General features: G+C 32.2%; 2 protein-coding genes across 3 annotated transcripts; both read right to left on the minus strand.

Annotated features, from left to right (window-relative positions):
* Positions 1 to 382: 382 nt before the first annotated feature.
* LOC106776537 (cysteine-rich receptor-like protein kinase 42) lies at positions 383 to 4,750 on the minus strand. Its single transcript, XM_014664053.2, has 6 exons — positions 3,490 to 4,750; positions 3,121 to 3,228; positions 2,647 to 2,994; positions 1,961 to 2,195; positions 1,569 to 1,713; positions 383 to 1,007 (listed from the first exon to the last, which is right to left on the minus strand). The coding sequence occupies exons 1-6, from the start codon at positions 4,274 to 4,276 to the stop codon at positions 630 to 632; spliced, it is 2,001 nt and encodes a 666-aa protein (XP_014519539.1). The 5' UTR covers positions 4,277 to 4,750; the 3' UTR covers positions 383 to 629.
* Positions 4,751 to 8,309: 3,559 nt separating this feature from the next.
* On the minus strand, positions 8,310 to 17,581 carry LOC106774062 (polyribonucleotide nucleotidyltransferase 2, mitochondrial). Of its 2 annotated transcripts, XR_002667984.1 has the most exons (17): positions 17,172 to 17,581; positions 16,927 to 17,082; positions 15,689 to 15,859; positions 15,377 to 15,502; positions 15,138 to 15,299; positions 14,862 to 14,981; positions 14,440 to 14,577; positions 14,152 to 14,314; positions 12,807 to 12,932; positions 11,534 to 11,664; positions 10,835 to 11,054; positions 10,669 to 10,752; positions 10,258 to 10,337; positions 9,776 to 9,919; positions 9,032 to 9,661; positions 8,737 to 8,945; positions 8,310 to 8,638 (listed from the first exon to the last, which is right to left on the minus strand). XR_002667984.1 is itself a non-coding variant. In XM_014660892.2 (16 exons), the coding sequence occupies exons 1-16, from the start codon at positions 17,475 to 17,477 to the stop codon at positions 8,841 to 8,843; spliced, it is 2,862 nt and encodes a 953-aa protein (XP_014516378.1). In that variant the 5' UTR covers positions 17,478 to 17,581; the 3' UTR covers positions 8,310 to 8,840. The 2 variants fall into 2 exon arrangements, 1 of the variants encoding a protein (XP_014516378.1); XM_014660892.2 differs by having other exon boundaries at positions 8,310 to 8,945.
* Positions 17,582 to 18,855: the final 1,274 nt, after the last annotated feature.

Below are 18,855 nucleotides of genomic sequence, written 5' to 3' on the forward strand. Positions count from 1 at the left end.
ATATTGTTTCATATACTTTCATATAAACTTTTACTTTTAAAGCAAAACCAAATAATAATAATAATAATAATAATAATAATAATAATAATAATACAATGGAAATAAATATTAGAATATAACATTTTACTTAATCATATATTTTTACTTGACAACATTGCATGTATTTAAGTAGAATTTCTTTGAGATTATCCATTTAAAATGTTATGAATTTAGCACCGTTATATTGTTTAATGTAGTCTAGTATTAAATTTAATTTACTTTGAATTTTACTAATTATTAAAATTTATCTAAAGATACACTATAAAAAAACACTTCTTAAAATATGGGAATATAAAGTATTCTTCTTTTTAATTAAAAAAGAATCATTATTATAAAAAGAGTAAAAATGAATATATACAAAAATATACATATATAAAAGAAAAATCTCTCTCTATATACTCAATGTCCAACCATGTCATTGGAATTTACTTGTTTAATATGATGAAAAGTCTCTATTGGAAAATCTCTTCTTGCTCTTCTTGGTTACTATGAGGCAATTTGAATCCATTTTGAAGATAAAACTTGATATATCTATCCTTTTCTTTTAGTAGGTTAGTTGAGGTAACATCAAAAAAATGGAATTTTGGGAATCAAGCTTCCAAAATTGTTTCTTCATTTTTGGATGACCTAATTAAGCTGCATGAACTAGAGGACTGAGAGAGGCTATAAGACACACCAATCTTTTGAAATGTGTTTGATGAGGAGTTATCTATGCTAAAACCTAAAGGAGCTGTTTGGCTGAGCAATCTAGAGTTCAAAAATGGAGGTTGTTTTGGTATAGGCACATCCAAATTTGAATTGCTTAACATGCAAGCAACTTGAGCCATGGATGGTCTAAGGGAAGCAGAAGCTTGTGTGCAGAGTAATCCAATTTGAAACACCCTTGATGCTTCTCTTTCAGGAAACTCATCTCCCAAGCATGGATCAACAGCTTCAGCCAATCTGTTTGATTGGTAAAGTTTCCAAATCTGGTGCAGAACAACAATCATTCTACATCAGTAATCACAATTGCAATTGGAACAACACTTTCATAGTCTATTTGGACTTATCATACAACATAAGCACTTCTATGTCTTCTTTTCTGAGAAGTATTTCTAGAAAAGTTTGTGTGAGCAAATTCTAAGTCCTTGAGAGAGCTTATAAAAATAACCTATGATGTATCAATTAAGTATTTTCATTTATTTCAAGAAGTTCATATGAAAGTTAATCATATTTGTTTTTAATCATAGAAATTATTGGATTTATCGAAGAAGAGGTTCACTCAAAACATACAATACCAATAAGATCTGAATCCAATTATATAAGGAATTGACATCACTTTCTACTCAAAATCTTAAAACAATGGATCTTCACCTTTATGTACTGTTATACTTTCTGTTATACTTTCTCATTTTTATCCAATGTAGAACTTAGACTTACACTTACAGTTCAATCAGAAAGAGCTTTATATATCAGCATTAAGATTATAAACACTAGTTCATTCAACAAGGGTTTAATTAAGCTTTATGCAGTTTAGGCACTAATCTTACTGTTTGCAAAAGAGAACCAGAATCCTCACGGAAGACATTGTTCTTCCTGCCACTTGCAGTCTCCAGAACAAGCACTCCAAAACTATAAACATCTGCTTTATCTGTAAGTTGTCCTTGAATAAGATACTCAGGAGCCATGTAACCTCTGCTCCAAGAAATGGGCAAAAAAAAAAGAACTGGTGTCACTTAAAACTATGAAACCTGTTAACAAAATGCATAAAAACTACACAGTTTCAATTATCAGCTCATGCTTTTTTCTTGAATGGTTTCTGTAAATGATAACAGTGCTTTCCTATTACAATACATTCCATATAATGAAGTGATATGCACATTTGAAAATGTAGGTTTGAACCTTGCATGCATGATGTGATGTGATAAAGTCAAAGACTCACAGTGTTCCAGCAATTCCTGTGCTTAGATGTGTTTTATCAGCACCAAAACACCTTGCAAGACCAAAATCTGCAATCTTGGGATTGAGATTCTCATCAAGAAGAACATTGCTACTTTTGATGTCTCTATGGATGATTCTTATTTCAGAGCCTCCATGAAGATATGCAAGCCCTTCTGCAATTCCAACAATTATTTCAAACCTCTGCTTCCATTTTAGAATCCTTGTTTTGTCCTTTTCTGCAAAGCAAATTAGTGTATCACCTTACTGAAACTGCACATAAGAATTTGATTTTCTCTTGCCCTTCCTTCACTATTTGCATCAAAGAGGTTGATCTTATGAAATCAAAAAAAGGTCTAATTCTTATGAAAAACAAAACACCATATATATGACACACTTTCATAAATAAGGGATCAAGAAAGAGATTTTAATTTTGAGGGGCAAAAAGGATGAACCTTGTATGAGATCTGAGTCCAGCTACATAAGGGATTGACACCATTCTCTACCCAAAATCTTAAGACAATGGATTAATGGATCTTTCACTTTTATATAATGCTCTACTTTCTCATTTCTAAATGTAAGACTTGGACTCACACTTGGATTCTCAGTAGATGAACCAGATATTTAACTCAAGTAAGAAACTAATTGAACACATAGCACAATATTTTCATTAATAGAGAGAAAGGGTACCAAAAATGAAATGGTCTAAGCTCTTGTTAGGTAGGTACTCATACACAATGAGGCTCTCAGGGCCTTCAATGCTACAACCCAATAGCTTGACAAGGTTCTTGTGATTCATTCCACTGATTAAATTCACTTCATTGAAGAAATCATCCACCCATTGTCTATTATTGAAGATCAATCTCTTAACAGCAACATCTTTCCCGTTTGGAAGAGTCCCTTTGAACACAGAACCAGCTCCTCCTTGGCCTATTTTTCTTGAAGTGCTAAAATAATCTGTGGCCTTCTCAAGAGTTTCATATTTGTAATTCAAGCTAGAATTCTTCAAATAAGAGGGAATCTCAATGAAGTCGTTTTCTGATTGGTTCAGGAGAATATGAAATCCAACATCAGAAAAATGATCAGACAATCATTCTAAATAGAGAAGTGGTAATAAGTATATATATGTAATTGTTAAGACAATAATGTTCTACAGAACTTTACTTTTTCTCTTTTTGGTGAAGGCCACATAAGAGACCAAAAGAGAGAGAACTAAAACAACTGCAGCCAAGACTGAGACTGCTGTAATGATGGTTCTTTTTCTAGCAGAATCTGAAAAATGAAAACATGGACAATGGCATCAACATGTGTGTAAAATAAATGACTAACATGAATCTGTCATCTATGAATTAAAATCTAGGAACTGTTATAGTAGTTGAAATGCTGCATTTCAGTCACAATGATAGAATAACAAATTCAACTCTATCTTCTTTCCCTTATCATGTATTCTATAAGCAGTGTGGAAGTATTGAAAGTGCATGATAGAAGATTTTGATATGAAAACTTCAAACTAGTACAATACAACACTCTTACCATCTCCTTCACCATGTTCACCTCCTTGATTGTAGAACTTAACAGTGGAATATCTCAAATAACAGCCAGAATTCAAGGCTCTCCCTTCCTTCTTAGGCAAACACCCTCTAACCTCATTTCCAGCTTTCTTCAAGCAATCACCACACCCTTTTTCTCCAACAGTTTTCCAGCACTGTGCCAAGGCATAAACTCCCTCATCTTCTCCCACTGCAAACCCTCTTCCCTCATTCACTGCCACCCTCACCACATTCTCAACCACTTTCCCAACACTCTTCCCAAACACCAACCTCTCAGCCTCACCAGCCACACCACCATACTGTGTGGTGCAGTTCACCGTGTCCCTCAAAGGGTCAGTCTCCTCAGAGTAGAAACTGTAGTTATCATAGCGAAGGAAGCAACCATCAAGGTAAATATGACCAGAAACCGAAGGGACACAGCGAGGTAGCTTGGTGCGACTGGCTGCAAAGCATTGAAGACAATCAACCTTGGAAAGATCTTGGAAGCACTGTGCCAAACCATAGATCGGAGAGGTTGATGACGGTTCCTCAGAATGAATGCCCCAGTTGCTTTTGCTCACAAGCTCTTGCAGCCTTTCCATTTCTTTGGTGAAAACAGGAACATAGTTACTACTTGGTGATGCCCTATGAGTGCCACAGTACAACCCCACTTCAGAGATTCTTGGATCAGATACTGCTGAATGTGAGAAACACAAGAGGGTGGCCACTGCCAAGATAACAACATCAAAAGCTGCAATCTTGCACTGGTTGCTGTGACATTTGAAAGACATGATGCTTGTTATCAAATCCTTCAAACTGGTTATGTTCTTGATTTCCTACAGATTCCTTATATTGCAGACAAACAAGACTGATGATGATAATAATACAGTCACATTTGTCTAATCTTTGATATTGGAGAAAATTATAGAAAAATACAACTGATGCTGTCACATTTGCCTAGTTTTGTCCTTATCTTTGATTGATAATACAGTCAGAAATATGGTTGTGATTGATCACTCAGACTTAAAAAAATCTTCAAGTTGCAGCTTTTGATTGTTTTTATAAAGCTTTCTTGTTGATGTTCTGCAAGAAATTGTTGAGTCTTCTTCTTGTTGTGTGTTTTCTGATATTGAGTGAAAGAAAAGGCAATGAGAGAGACAGAGACAGAGAAGGAGAGAGAAAGTTTGCGTGTTTTTGGCACCTTTGACTTTTCATTGTTCTTGTGTTACTGTCATCGTTTGCTTCAGTTTCTAACATCATCACTGTGACAGCATAGTCACTTGTGGAATGTTCAAACCAAGCACATCAAACATTCATTATTAATAATGGCTTCTAATAGTATCCAAGGTTTTAGATTTTCTGACATTTTTTTGGTAAATTTACTGGGAATTATAAAATTGTTCAAACAATAAGTAAAATCCATAAAAAAAATTATATTTTTAAAAATTGTAATCAATAATTACGGATATATTTGTTTTAAAAAAATATATATGCAATTTTTTAATATTTAATTAGTAATTTTCTACCTATAGACTAAATTTATGCCAAAAAGTCATTATATATAGAGTGAAGAAAAAGAGATTTATATAGTTTGTGGTAAATAAAATAAGACCATTTGTAAATTTACATAATTATATGATTATTTTTTAATTGAGATATTGTATGGTTATTTTTTGATAGAAATGATAAAATTATGTTTTCTCACCAATGAAATTGTTTTAATTTGATGGGAAAATTATCTTATTAAAAAATAATTTTAAAAGCATATAGATGAATAATAAATTATGATTTTCATTTACTAATTTATTTAAATTAAAGTCAAGTGCCACTGACAAATTGAATTTACTTTTTCTTCTAGAAAAGGGAGAAAGATCGTGTAAAAGCTTTTATGGAGTTGTCAAAGGGAATATTGCACTTTTTTTAAAGATATTGATTTGACTCTTTAATATTCTTTGATTATCTAACAAAAACGTATTTTCTCCTTTTAAATATAAAACATATTTTTTATTTTGTTTTTTGGTTGTCTTATTTTAATTTTTTTAATTGGTGCTTTTATTAATTAATCTGAAATGCCTTTAACTAATTTTATTCCTAAATTATAAATGGTCTTTTTCACTACATATCAAAGAATATAGTTTCAAAAACAAAAATTCTATTATTATAAATTGTTTAATGATGTTTTTCGGAAAATAATTCAATTTTAAACAAGTTTAATGCTACTGAATTAATTAATTAATCAATCAACTTTATTATGATAATCTTTATTGCAACTGAGGTCAATCTTTTTGTCAACTATTTATTTATTTATTTTTGCTTTTGTGTGTCAAAATGCAATGTTTATTTGAAAAAGAGAGTTTAACTTTTGAGAATTATATTCTTATGGAACAAGTTAACATGCTTTCTAGAATGTTTGAAAAGACAAGATTATAAAAATAAAAATAACATATTTCCATTTTACTCCTTAAAATCTGATTGGATGTTTGACTATTTGCTAAATAGACCTTTTATTTTGTGGCTAATTTTGGATTTGAATTACTTATAACTTTATTGCCTAAAAGTTGACCATAAAAGAAGAAAATGTTTCAATGAAGAATGTGAGTGGACTTATGTAGAATATACGTAGATTTCTTAAGAAGAATTGAAGCATAATAAAGTCATACAGGACAAGTTTGAATAATATTAAAATAAGAATAAAATTATTAATTTTTTTTTCCAAATATAATTTTTGGTTTCACTAAAATAAATTATGTTTAGATTTAGTTTATCTACTATTGTTTTTCATTTAAATGTATCATTTAAAATCAATTATATAATTTGTAAAGCATTTGAAATATACAAAAAAAAAAATAGTGTACATTAAAACTGAACAGACTAAAAATGAATAAAGCTGAAACTAAAAAGAAATGTTAGAGTTAAAAAATATATATTTTTTATCTATTAAAGAGTTGATGAATAGGTTCGATTTTAAAATTATTTAAAAATATTTTTGTTATTTTAGATTAACTTAATTTGTTAGTAACTCAATAATAAAGAAGAAAGAGAAAATTATTATAATTTTTTCAAATATTGTTTAATTTTTTATGATAAAATGATATTTATTTAATTTAGTTTTGTTAGGAATTTAAAGATATATATAGTAAAGATAAAAGAAAAAGTTACTCTACATAAAAAAACATATATTTATTATTTTAAAGTTTTGAATTAAAAATCATCTCAAATCTGTTATATAAATTTAGTTCAGACTGAAAATCTTTGATAATTTTTTCTCAGAAAAACCTTTTAAGTTATAGAATCTTAACTTTATGTGCATATTAATCCAACTTGAAACACATCAATGATATTTGGTTGGTGAAGTCTCCTTTATTTAAGGTATCAATGGCTTTTCACATTAGAGTAGGGTCAAAGTTTGTATGTGAATATGATAATAATACTTTACAAATAAAAGAAAAAGAAAAATTTATAATGTTAAAATTTTAAATGTAATTTTAAGTTTTATATTAAATAAAAATAAAAAAAACTAAAACGTCATATAAGAATAAGCATTTATTAATTTATTAGTTCAAAATTTAAATTGCAGAACATAATTAAGGAAATCAAATACCAAACTCAACGAGTTATAGAATTAATTTTGATAACAAGTTTATATTTTTACTTGTTAAAAATAAAAAAGTGACATGAACAATAAATTATAAGCTACGAATGCACAAGAGTTTTCTGACTTTGAAAGCAGTATTTAAATAAGCTGTTGTTTCTGACATTTGTGATTGTTGACTTAATAGTTAATAGTTGACCACATTATACACCAATAATAATTATATATTTTGACTGTCGAGTCAGGATTTGGTTACTACTGTTTACTTCGGATCATAAATGTTAGGATTAATTCAAAGGTTTATTATTATTATTATTATTATTATTACTATTATTATTATCCAAAAAAGAAAAATTGGTATATTTTTTAGTTGGTTATATTTTTATATGCGTGCGTAATAAAAATAAAAATATAATAATAATTTATTTGATGTATCAATCAGTTGTAAATGTTGAACTTTTTTTTTCCTTAAATTACAATCTTGGCTGTGGACAAGAAAACAATTAAAATAACAATTATCTTGAATTGTGTTTAATTATACAAATTACATAACTTTAAGAAAGTTGTGATTGACTATGGATCTTTTAATTCTTTTAAAAAACTATGAATCTTTAAATTATATTCATTGAGTTGAGTCATTTTCTTGAAATATGAATTTAATTAAGTTATTTTTAATACTTATTTTCTGAAGTCATATTCTTTAGAGACAAGTTTTCGGACTTATTCCAACCTCCCACCAAACTTAACTTTTATATGATCAATCTTAGTTACGTGCTATATTGGATCTCTCTCACTATTAAATAATTATATTAGAATTAGAAAAATAAATACAATTAACAAATCTTTGGTCGAAATCGTAACATTAGTTATATGAATTTATTTCAATTGTGAAGTTTTTAATATGCTTAAGTCAAACGATTCTTTCAAATAATAAGCACTTCACACATCTTCATCATTTAAACACAACACATTCTACAAGTTTTCTATTTTTCATATAAAAATAAAATTTTCAAATATACCTCTTTCTGGAGGGATACTTGTTAAGCGAGACAATTCATTTGAATAAAAAATATTAATTCTTAAATTTAACCAAGAATAATCAGAATTATAACATTACATTTATGGATCTTTTTATCTTTTTTAACTTTAACATTATCTTTTCTTACAGCTAAAATTTATTTCTTTCACTTTTACACCAAAGAAAAAATCACCTAAACACTCTGACACTGAAATTTCAATGAATGAAATTCACTGCCAATGACCACATCTATTAATAGATGACAGGTATTAATGTTTTAGCACGAAAAACTGCAAATTCTGCTATTGAGCAGTAAACTCTAATGATAATACATGGTAAAGGTTAAGAGCATAAGGAAATTTTCTTACCACCAATAAAATTATAACACTGTTCGTGCTTATTAGCCTTTACTCTGATAACATCAATCTATAATTTGTTGTGTCAAGGAATTGCAGTTTTTTCTTCAATCATGCAGTATCCTGGAACCAAGTCCATGCCTTCCATCGATCACAAAGTTCATCTCTTCTAACTCACCAATTGCAACTGATAAAGAAAAATTTTGGTAAATTAATTTAATCACTACAGAATTTTGAACCTAAACAGCTGCACCGAAATCATCGTCCCTGCAAGATGAGCATTACCATCACTTTGCCATATATTCAAAACTATTAACCACCTTAGATTTGAATATTCCAAGCCATGGCAGGGTAAATATATGGACTCTCATAAGCGACCAACAGGGAAGTTATTTATCATCAGCTAAAGACAATACAGGAATTCCCTTGTTAGAGAAGCTTGAGCACACCACTCGCATCTCATCGCCTATTTTAAAGTCCCTACTATTATTTTCCTGCACGGTAGAACAGTAACAGGTTAGCAAGTGAATTGAATGGCTCATGGTGCAGACAAAAAGACAATACAAAGATGGATTGCTACCTCAAACCGGTACACTCCTCGAACTCCTCCACCCAAATCCAACACAAACCCCTGTGCACGAATTTGATATACTTTAGCAGTTACTATGGTTCCAACTTCAAGATCTTTTGCAGTTACAGAAGCCTTATCTTTTGTCTTCTTAGCATTAGTATATGGCAAGGGACCTGAATGAGAAGTTGAAGAATCGATAACATCTTGAGATTTACGAGATTTTGATTTCGGTGCAGAATGAATTGCATTTTGAGATGGACGTGATTTCGACTTGCGATCCAATTGGGCCCCATTATCTACACGAGGAACTTTGGAAGATTTCTCCTCTTCATCACACTCGGAAGCACTACGTATTACAATTACTGGTACTTGGGAGGTTGGGGATTTTGCTTCACCCGACTCAGGATCACCTAAAGACGACTGAGAAGCAGAATTTTGTTGTTCTTGTACTCTAGACGCATTCCCGTCTGTTTCTTTTGCGGACGTAACAGATCCTTCAGTTACATCATTAGTCTCCAATATTCCAGGACGAGGAAAAGTTGCTTTAAGGGATAATTTGATGTTACCATAAACATCTTGGCCTATGCACATCAAAGAAAGCTTCTGGCCAACAGAGACAACCTCTGAAACTCGGGAAACCTATGTATGCAGTCATTAAAGACAAATTATTACATACAAATTGTTTTGCCTATTGCCAGACCCAACACACGACCCTTAACGACAACCAAATAAAATAGTTAAAATCATACATACAGGTTCATATGACAACTCAGAAATGTGGAGTAAGCCTTGGTGGCCACCATTAAACTCCACGAAAGCGCCGTATTCTTTTATATTGCTGACAATACCTGTGTAGATACCTCCAACTTCAATTTCACGGCCCACAATAAAATCAATCTGACAAACAAGAGGATTGAACTTCAGAATGAAAGCCATTAGGAAATAAATGAGGGTGACATTTCACCATTTGTCATCAATATATCCACGACTTAGCATGTATATAAACAAAATGAAGAGCCACACATGACTCCCACCGAGTAGTATATATGAATAAATGTAATTAATAGTTCTTAAGGAAAGCATTACTTCATGATATTACATTATCAATTTATCAGTGCATCAGTATTTCCTGATATAGGATAGACAATTATCTCACTTGTGACTAAAAGAATAAGACTCCAAACAAAAAGCACGATTGGGTAAAAATTAATGGTTCAACAGAATGGAAGAAGTACCTTTTCTAGTACTTTGTCCATTACAGATTGATTCTTAGCAACTACTGTAAGTTCTCCATCGCCTACAGATATCCGTGCACCTGATTGGAGTGCATGATAACATGTTCAGTAAATTTGATCTATCACTCTAAGTGTGTGTGTGTGTAATACAGCACGCAGAATTCAGTAGAAATCATAAAAGACAAACGTGGGACAATATATCAATGTATAGTTTAAAAAGAATTTTTAAAAAACACTGCAATCAGTGACAAGATGAAGAAGGGTCAAAGCTCGCAGACCCAAAAACTATGAACAAAATGAATCCTTCTACAGTTCTACCTCAAAGCATATCAGAAACGGGAAATATAAGACAACTTCACAATTCAGTCTAAATGGCAGGGGAGACCAAAGATATTTAAAAGTTAAATTGACCTGTTTCCTCTTCAATTTTTTTCTTTAGAGCGCCCATTGGCCCAATTAGGCGACGAATAGCATCATTGTTGTACTTTAAGGTGGCTGCATCATCAGAAATAAATTTCAAACTTTGGGACATCATATTTTATCAAGGAAACCTACTAGAAAAGTTAAAAATGTCAACCTAGTCGTGGAGAAGTACTGTCATTCTTGTTGCGAGGTATACTAATTTCTTGTTCCATGTGTTCAAGAATGAGAAGACGAGCTTTGTGTGCAGGTTCTAAACATTCACAAACGATATCTAGAGGAATTCCTGCTGGTTTCATATCCAACTGACTAGCAGTAACTCCTTTTCGAGTTCCAGCAATTTTGAAGTCTATATCACCCAAATGGTCCTCCAAGCCCTTAGAAAAATTAAAATTAACACTTTTGCATGAAATCAATAATCTTTTTTGTTCAAAAGTAATATAGAATAACTGAAAAACACAAGATGCCATAAAACGTAAAGGTAAACGTTGAAATATTTAATATTATTGAAACACATATTTCGATTATCAAAAGTAGGAAACTAGAATATCACAATGTAACTATATTAAATTATATATTCTTAACAAATACGCAAACAAAATTCATCACTTCTTTAACATATTTATTTGAAATTAAAAAACATTTCAACATAAATTAAAAAAATTCAACGTAAATTAAAAATATAGAAATTGTTCAAAAAAATTGACACAAGTTATTATTCAAAATGATAACAAAAAGGCCATGAGTAACAACTTGAACTTGAAGGTAAGTATAGTTGTTAAATTAATAGAGTATACATTCCAACCAAAATAGCCAGTATATAAAATAATATAATTCAACAAGTTCTGGAATTTACCAGAATATCAGTCAATATGCGATAGTCTGCTATTTTGCCAGTGGATGGATCAAGCTCACTAACAAGACCCACAGAAACCCCGGCAACATGTTCACGAACAGGAATTCCAGCCTCCATCAAAGCCATACTACCTACAAAATAGAAAGATTCACTGTGAATTTTCTCTTTATTTACCGATGGACATTGGCATGTTCCTTGCAGCTGATCAAATTATATTAAATGGCATACTTCTCTATTGTTTTGTGGGTGTGAACATGGTAGCAAGTATCGTACTATTCACTATACAAATCAATAAGAATCGCTCGAAGACTTGTTTTTACTCCCGTATTGTGTTCGTGTCGTATGAATCGATAATTGAATTGATATCAAATTGAATGAATCGCTCTGAATCGCAGCTTGAATCATAACATCCACATGGAGAAATGTCACTCATCGTGATACCTCTCACAACGAGTACGCTTGCTGCAGCAACTCTCACAACGGCACCTCTCATGGTGTAATACCTCCCATCGATGGGGAGAAGCTGACGAACCTTGCAACAGCAGCATCTCTTTCGGTGGCTACTCACGGTAGTGATGGCAACTCCCAGGGCATCAAAGTGGCTGCCAATGGCACAACCTGGCCTTCTACGTGTTGATTAATAAAGACAGATAACCTAGGGTTTTTTAGTAGGTTGGAAATGGGTCTGGTTTTAACCTAAAGCTTTAGCCCATTTAGTTTAAAACAATTAAAAGGCAATTAGTAAATGATAACTCCCTCTAAAATTATTACTGCACCCAAAAGAAAAATGGTGACTATGGAAACAGTCACTGCACCCATAAAATTGTTTTTATGGATCAAATATTTATCAACCCGTATATTTTTTTTCAACAAATGAGTTGGGTCATACAATCTACCCCAATCCAACCATTATAACATTAACTTGATTTATTATTATATAACCATTCTTTTTTATTGCTATTAATTACATCTTTACATGTTTGTATGTTTTTTATGTTATACTTTTTAAATGTTTGAGTCTTAACTATACAAAATGATTTGCGATACAAAACATAAGCTCTCTAATATGCGATACAATTTGCGATTCAACCACCATGGTTTGCCCACCTAGTAACAAGCTACAACTTACATCGTACATTCATTTTGACTCTTTTTCTAATAATGATTTTTTTTTATTCAAAAAGAAGAATACTTAATGTTTATGAAGCTTAAACATGAATATGGTCATAAAATGGCATTACAAATTCTGATGTCGTGCATTAAAAAAGTGTACCTCCACATACAGTTGCCATTGACGTTGAACCATCTGAAGCCATCACTTCAGAGTTGACACGAATGGTATATGGAAAATCTTCTTTAGGGGGCAAAACAGCAAGAAAAGCTTTCTCAGCAAGTGTTCCTGCAAAAGTAAGACGACAAAAAAGAAACTTGTTAATTAATGACCTTTTTGATTGCCAAAGCTGAAATACAATCACTTCTATCATTAAGAACAATGTGTCTTTCTGGTTTCCAAAATAAGTATCCCTGTTTGGTCAGCCGTTAATTATTTTATCTCAACTGATAATTTTAGAGACTGTCTTTTCAACATTGAATGGTAGATTCTGGTGTTTAGTATTTCATACACAGACTTTTGGTAATTTCCTCTTTTATTATATAGTAAACTATTTTTAAAGTTTGAGAGAAATCATACAAACAAGAATTTTATTCAGTGTAAAAATGAAGTCAGTAGAATAGGATGAGAATCAGTTTTGTATAGCTGGTCAAGTATTGCAGTAGAAATGTAACTACTTCAACTAACTCCCAAACACCTGAACTAACAGAAAATTAGTTAAACGATACATTTGTCAGTAACTACTACCTAACAAATATGCTGAACACTAACTAGAGGTTTAAAACTATACTCCCAAGAATTAAATTTAATTTTCAATACTGCACACGATCGTCATTCATTCCACCAAAAAACATTGAATATCCATCATCACAAAGGCAGAAAAAACAGATAGGCAGAAAAGATCCATCAGTCATGGATCTCTCTTGTTCACCCTCAAATAGCAATAGAAAAAGCTTTACCACCAATATCCCAAGATAGGATACCTAATTAAATGCCCAAATAGATAAAATATTCCACTTCTGTTATATGGCCACAATTCCCCTTTTTCAGTAATGAGGAAGCAATCCAATAGTAATGTCTTAAAATAAAGATAAAACAGCATAGGTTTAAGTTAAAGACAACATTAACCATTATCTTTCCAACTGTCTAATTCTTAAACATTATGCACACTAAACTAAATTAGAGGGATATAGTGGCCGAAACCATTCCTAAATTTGTACACTATCTTCCAAAGTGACAGATAATAGTGAAGGGAGTTAGAACTTCTGAGAAAGACACTTCATTTTTTTTTTCTTTCAATAAACCTATCTCATTGTTTAAATTTCAAAGTAGTGTTAAATTAGAACAGCATTTTTCTTTCAAAAAACAAAAACAAGTCCTAATCAATTATGTATTGACATTTTGAAGGGAAATGTTGTACAGAGATTGTACTGTGGAAGTTTAGCTATTTTTCAAATATGGGAGATCACAAGAAACTTTGGATAATAATTATACGTTACACATTTACCATGACCAACTTCACGCCGGTTTATGCCACCATGTTTACCAACTTCATTTATGCAGAATGGTGGAAAACTATAGTGAAGCATAAATCTCTTTGACGGAGGACCGACAACAGACTCCAAGCGTTGAGCATCTGTAGGTGCTCCAAGTGTTACTGTACAAAGAACCTGTCAATGACATCAACTTACACCACAGCAGATAGAACTGGAACTAAAAAAAATATACTATTTCACATCTTCACATATGCCTGACTTTCAACCACCAATAACAAAAAACATAAAATGTATTTTACCTGTGTTTCTCCACGGGAAAATAACGCAGATCCATGCAACACGGATATACATCCAGCTTCACAATACAAAGGCCTTACTTCATCCAGTTGTCTTCCATCAACTCTGTTTCCTTCTGCAATAATTCTTTCACGAACCACCTAAAATGACGAATACTTTACCGAGTGCAAATAAAATACCCCTACATTCATTTTCAAGTTTAGCACTAAATATTTTATGACCAAAACATCTCCTTATTTCGTTGGAAACTTTAGAAGATGATGAATCAGACCAATAAGATAATTCTTTATTACTTTCTATTTACTCAAGCAATAGCCCTAGTGAGTTTCCTTTGATATTTGCTCCCTACTTGTAATCTTAAAATGAAAAAGGTAAATAGGCATATTAGTCTCTAAAATTGTAAACTTATCGCAATGCCCCATACCTTCTTCCTTACGGTATCTACAGCCTTTGATAAGACTTTTAAGCTTTCTTCATCACCTTCTTCTACAAGCACTCTCTTTACATCTTGGGTAATATTGTCCAATGCTTCCCCACGTTCAAACTGGATGAAAATACATAACAGATAATCCAAATGTAAAATGAAGAAAAAACATACTTATTAAACAAGAAAACAAGAGAGAAAGAATAGAACACCTTCCCATAGTAGGAACTTTCACAAAACATATTAAACAAGAAAACAAGAGAAAGAACAGAATACCTTCCCATAGGTAGGATCAGTAAAAACAGCTTTGATAGGTTCCTCTGCTATATTACGAACTTTGTCCATTGTTTTGTCAGACAGCATAGACAATTTGTACTCCTTCTTAGATTTACCAGCTTTAGCAGCAAGTCTGATTTGAGGTTCAATATACTTAATTGCCTGATGAATTACAGCAACCCATCTCAATAACATTCATATAACGAAAGAATAAACCAAGTAACAAATTTCAAAATCACCTCTAGATGAGCCATCCTTAACCCAGCTTCTAGGTCTTTCTCAGATATCTCACAAGCTTGCACATCAATCATCAAAGTTTTGTCCATCGTACCGGCATACACCAAGTTAAGATCACTCAATTTAAGCTGCAACATCATAATTAGAAGCCATACAAGAACAGAAAAGAATGGGTTAACAGAGATGAACAGAGTCAAACCATTCAAATAGGCATTAACAGAGTCAAAATCTAACTAAGCTACAAAAGAAAATTCCATCAATAAAAAAAAAATATTGCATAATCACTTTAAACAACATAGTTTGCTCTAAATTACCTCATCCGTAGTAGGATTTACTATAAACTTCCCACATATCCTACCAATTCGAACCATTCCAATGGGACCGCCCCAAGGAATATCTGATAACATTAAAGCAGCCGATGTTGCATTAGCTGCCAACACATCTGGATCATGTTCTCCATCCGAAGAAAGAACACTTGCCGTTACCTAGTAAGTGAAATATTTATTTTTTATTAGAAAAAAACCCATCACAAATAAAAATTTAAAAAAAAATAGTAAACAATTTAATTAGAAATACAGTTTGATAGTAAATGTCTTTTCCACAAAAACGCAGTTACAGATTGTCATGTATGGTAAATTAGCTGTTTTTCATATTAACTACTACTGATTCTAATTGGTTCACCGTGTAATAACTTTCACAATGAAAGTGTATAACAATACCATTTTTAATCACTGAAAGAAATTTAAGAAAAAAATAACAAAGTATCTAAAAATGCAATATGTCAATCACTTTAATCTAAAATTCAAGAAGTCGTATCACTTTAGTGATTATGATTAAATGTCTTCATAACCATTGTTGAGAGAGAAGAATATGAAGAAAAAATGAAAAGAACTTCTCCATAAATTGTAAGTAACATATACATCAGTTAATATGTAACTTTATTACAAATGAGCTTCTCTAAATTATTGTTTTCAACTCATGCATGACGTTAGCTTATAGTAAACTTTATTTCGTCTTTCCCTCTTATTTTCTTCTACGAGTGGTTAGAGAGAATTTTTTCCAAATAGACCCTATATTAGCAAATGTTTAAAGATCAAAGTAACAAAGAGTGGTTTAGGTTAGGAGCTTATCTTCGAGTAACTATTTTATTAATGCTAAGTATCCACTCTTTACCTCTTCTTGGGAATATGACTGACAGCCTCCTCCCAACCACATAGTTCCATTTACAAGACTTCAACCTAAAATCTTAGTCTTAGTTAAGGAATCCGAATCCAGTCCCATTAGAAAGGTTAACTTGTTAGTTTGTTTCGAGACCTGTTTCACATAATGTGGACTAATTTAAGTTTCAATGACTAAAGTGACAACATTGAACACTAATAAGAATGGTGTTTTACAATGATTTTTAAGTAGTTGATGTTGCAAAACCTGCCTTAAAAGTTATACTTAGTCGTTATTTCTAATTGGCATACGTTAAAAATTCTTCGCATTGTAAATGCATAACAATTAAACTCACAAAAGAGCGAGTGGGATAAAATGATAGCAAAATACGCACCTGAACCTCGTGGTAAAATCCAGGAGGAAACAACGGTCGAATTGGCCGGTCAATGATTCGCCCACATAAGAGCTCGCGCTCTTTAGGAGCACCTTCCCTCCGCGTGAACGAGGTCGGAATCACGCCTTGCGCGAACTGCTTCTCTTGATAATCCACCTGTTATCACGAGCGACGTTTTCATCATGTTTCATCGAGCCATTTAATGGAATACTACATGAGCAAGAGAGAGTAGCAGAGCCACTTACAGTGAGAGGTAAGAAATCGCGAACAGCGTCACCTTTGGCGGAGACGACGGTGGAGAGAACGTTAGTGTTTTCCATGGTTAAAACGACGGCGCCGTTTGCGAAGCGGGCGAACTTTCCTGTCTCGAGCGTGATCACGCGCGAGCCGATCTCAAATTGCTCCGTGAAGGTGTCGAGGTGTTTTGTCTTAGTGGTGGTTGCGGTGCCGGCGAAGCCTCGGCGGCCGGAGCAAATGGTGCGGAAACGGAAGGTGTGCCATGTGAGGAAGTACGGCGGTAGTCTGCGGAGGAGTGGGTTCGCTCTCCTCATTTGGAATGGTGAAGGAAAAAATGAAACGTAGGGTACAACACCAACTCGCTTAACTGAGAGTTATGTAGGGTTTAACAGAGAGCTACCCAGGGCTTAAGAATTTTATCATTTGTTCCCTTAACAGGTTTAGGGTTTTTATTACAATAAAATAAATGATACATTAACATCTTTTTGATATACATAGTGTACTTTTCTACATAATTTTTTAATTAATATGTTGAAAATGGAGAAATGAAAAAACAAGCCAATCTTAGCCCGAAGATGTTTTACTCTTGAGTGTAATCATTCCTCAAGTCTTTTTTTTTTTAAATAGATCTTTTATTTTTTTTTCATTTTTGTAAAAATACTCTAATTAAATCCATATAGTTAAATTGAGTCAATAATGTTAAATAATCATTGACGTGGTATGCTGATATTAGTATTTTAAATGATCTCACAAATTGTTAGAGTGTTTTAAATGACATGACAAGTTTTTAGGTGTTTAAATTGACATTGGTCGATTTTAAAACTTTTAATCTAATTTAATGGTATGGGTGTAATTGAAACAATTTTGTAAAAATATGAACTCAATGGAGACGAAAAAAAACTAAGAAATCTATTTAAGATTTCCAACCCAAAAAAAGGACACCGGAAATTATTAGACCTTATTCTTACTTTTTCTCTTTTCTCTTATTCTTTCAATTCCATATGAGCGCGTCTTTCATTATTATTTTGATGTCTTTGTTCATACTTTTTTTTCTTCATTTTCTCTTTAACTTTCCTTCTTCATCATCAAATGAACACCCATATCCAATGTCTAATCTTCATAAATTATTCTCTTTCATTGTCATTTACCCATGTTCATACCCTTCATCATCATCACACATATTATCATCTTTATCTCTCTTCCTTTCATCGTTTTCTTCTACCTCCATACACGCAAAAACGCAAAGTGTGGAAAAAGAGATTTATTCATAACTCCCTTGGTTAGGGACTAGTCATCGTCTTAACGCCATTTGTTAGAGTCTCTATCATCCTCCAGTACAAACATTGTCAATAACGCCTAATCTGATCATGCTAGGAAGGGGTCTAACCACAAACTCTCATTCGCACCACTGTGAGCACTCTTTGTACTTGTCTTTTATTGCTAGCCTCTTGTCAAATAGGGCATTCAATCTCATCTTGAAACTACTTATAACAAACACAAAGGAAGGTTTTGTATTGATAGAGCAAAATGGCCATGTGTTAAGAGATTAAGAGATAGTAAGAATGTGCAAGAGTACACATTAAAGAAGGGATAATGCTAAATGGCATGATTTCATGTGAAAAAGCAATTGGTACGATAATGTCCTAGCTCCACGATGTATGATCAAGCTAGTCTTGTCGAGTTTAACATTAT

This window comes from Vigna radiata, chromosome 1, assembly GCF_000741045.1.
Source record: "Vigna radiata var. radiata cultivar VC1973A chromosome 1, Vradiata_ver6, whole genome shotgun sequence".
Classification (NCBI taxonomy): domain Eukaryota; kingdom Viridiplantae; phylum Streptophyta; class Magnoliopsida; order Fabales; family Fabaceae; genus Vigna; species Vigna radiata.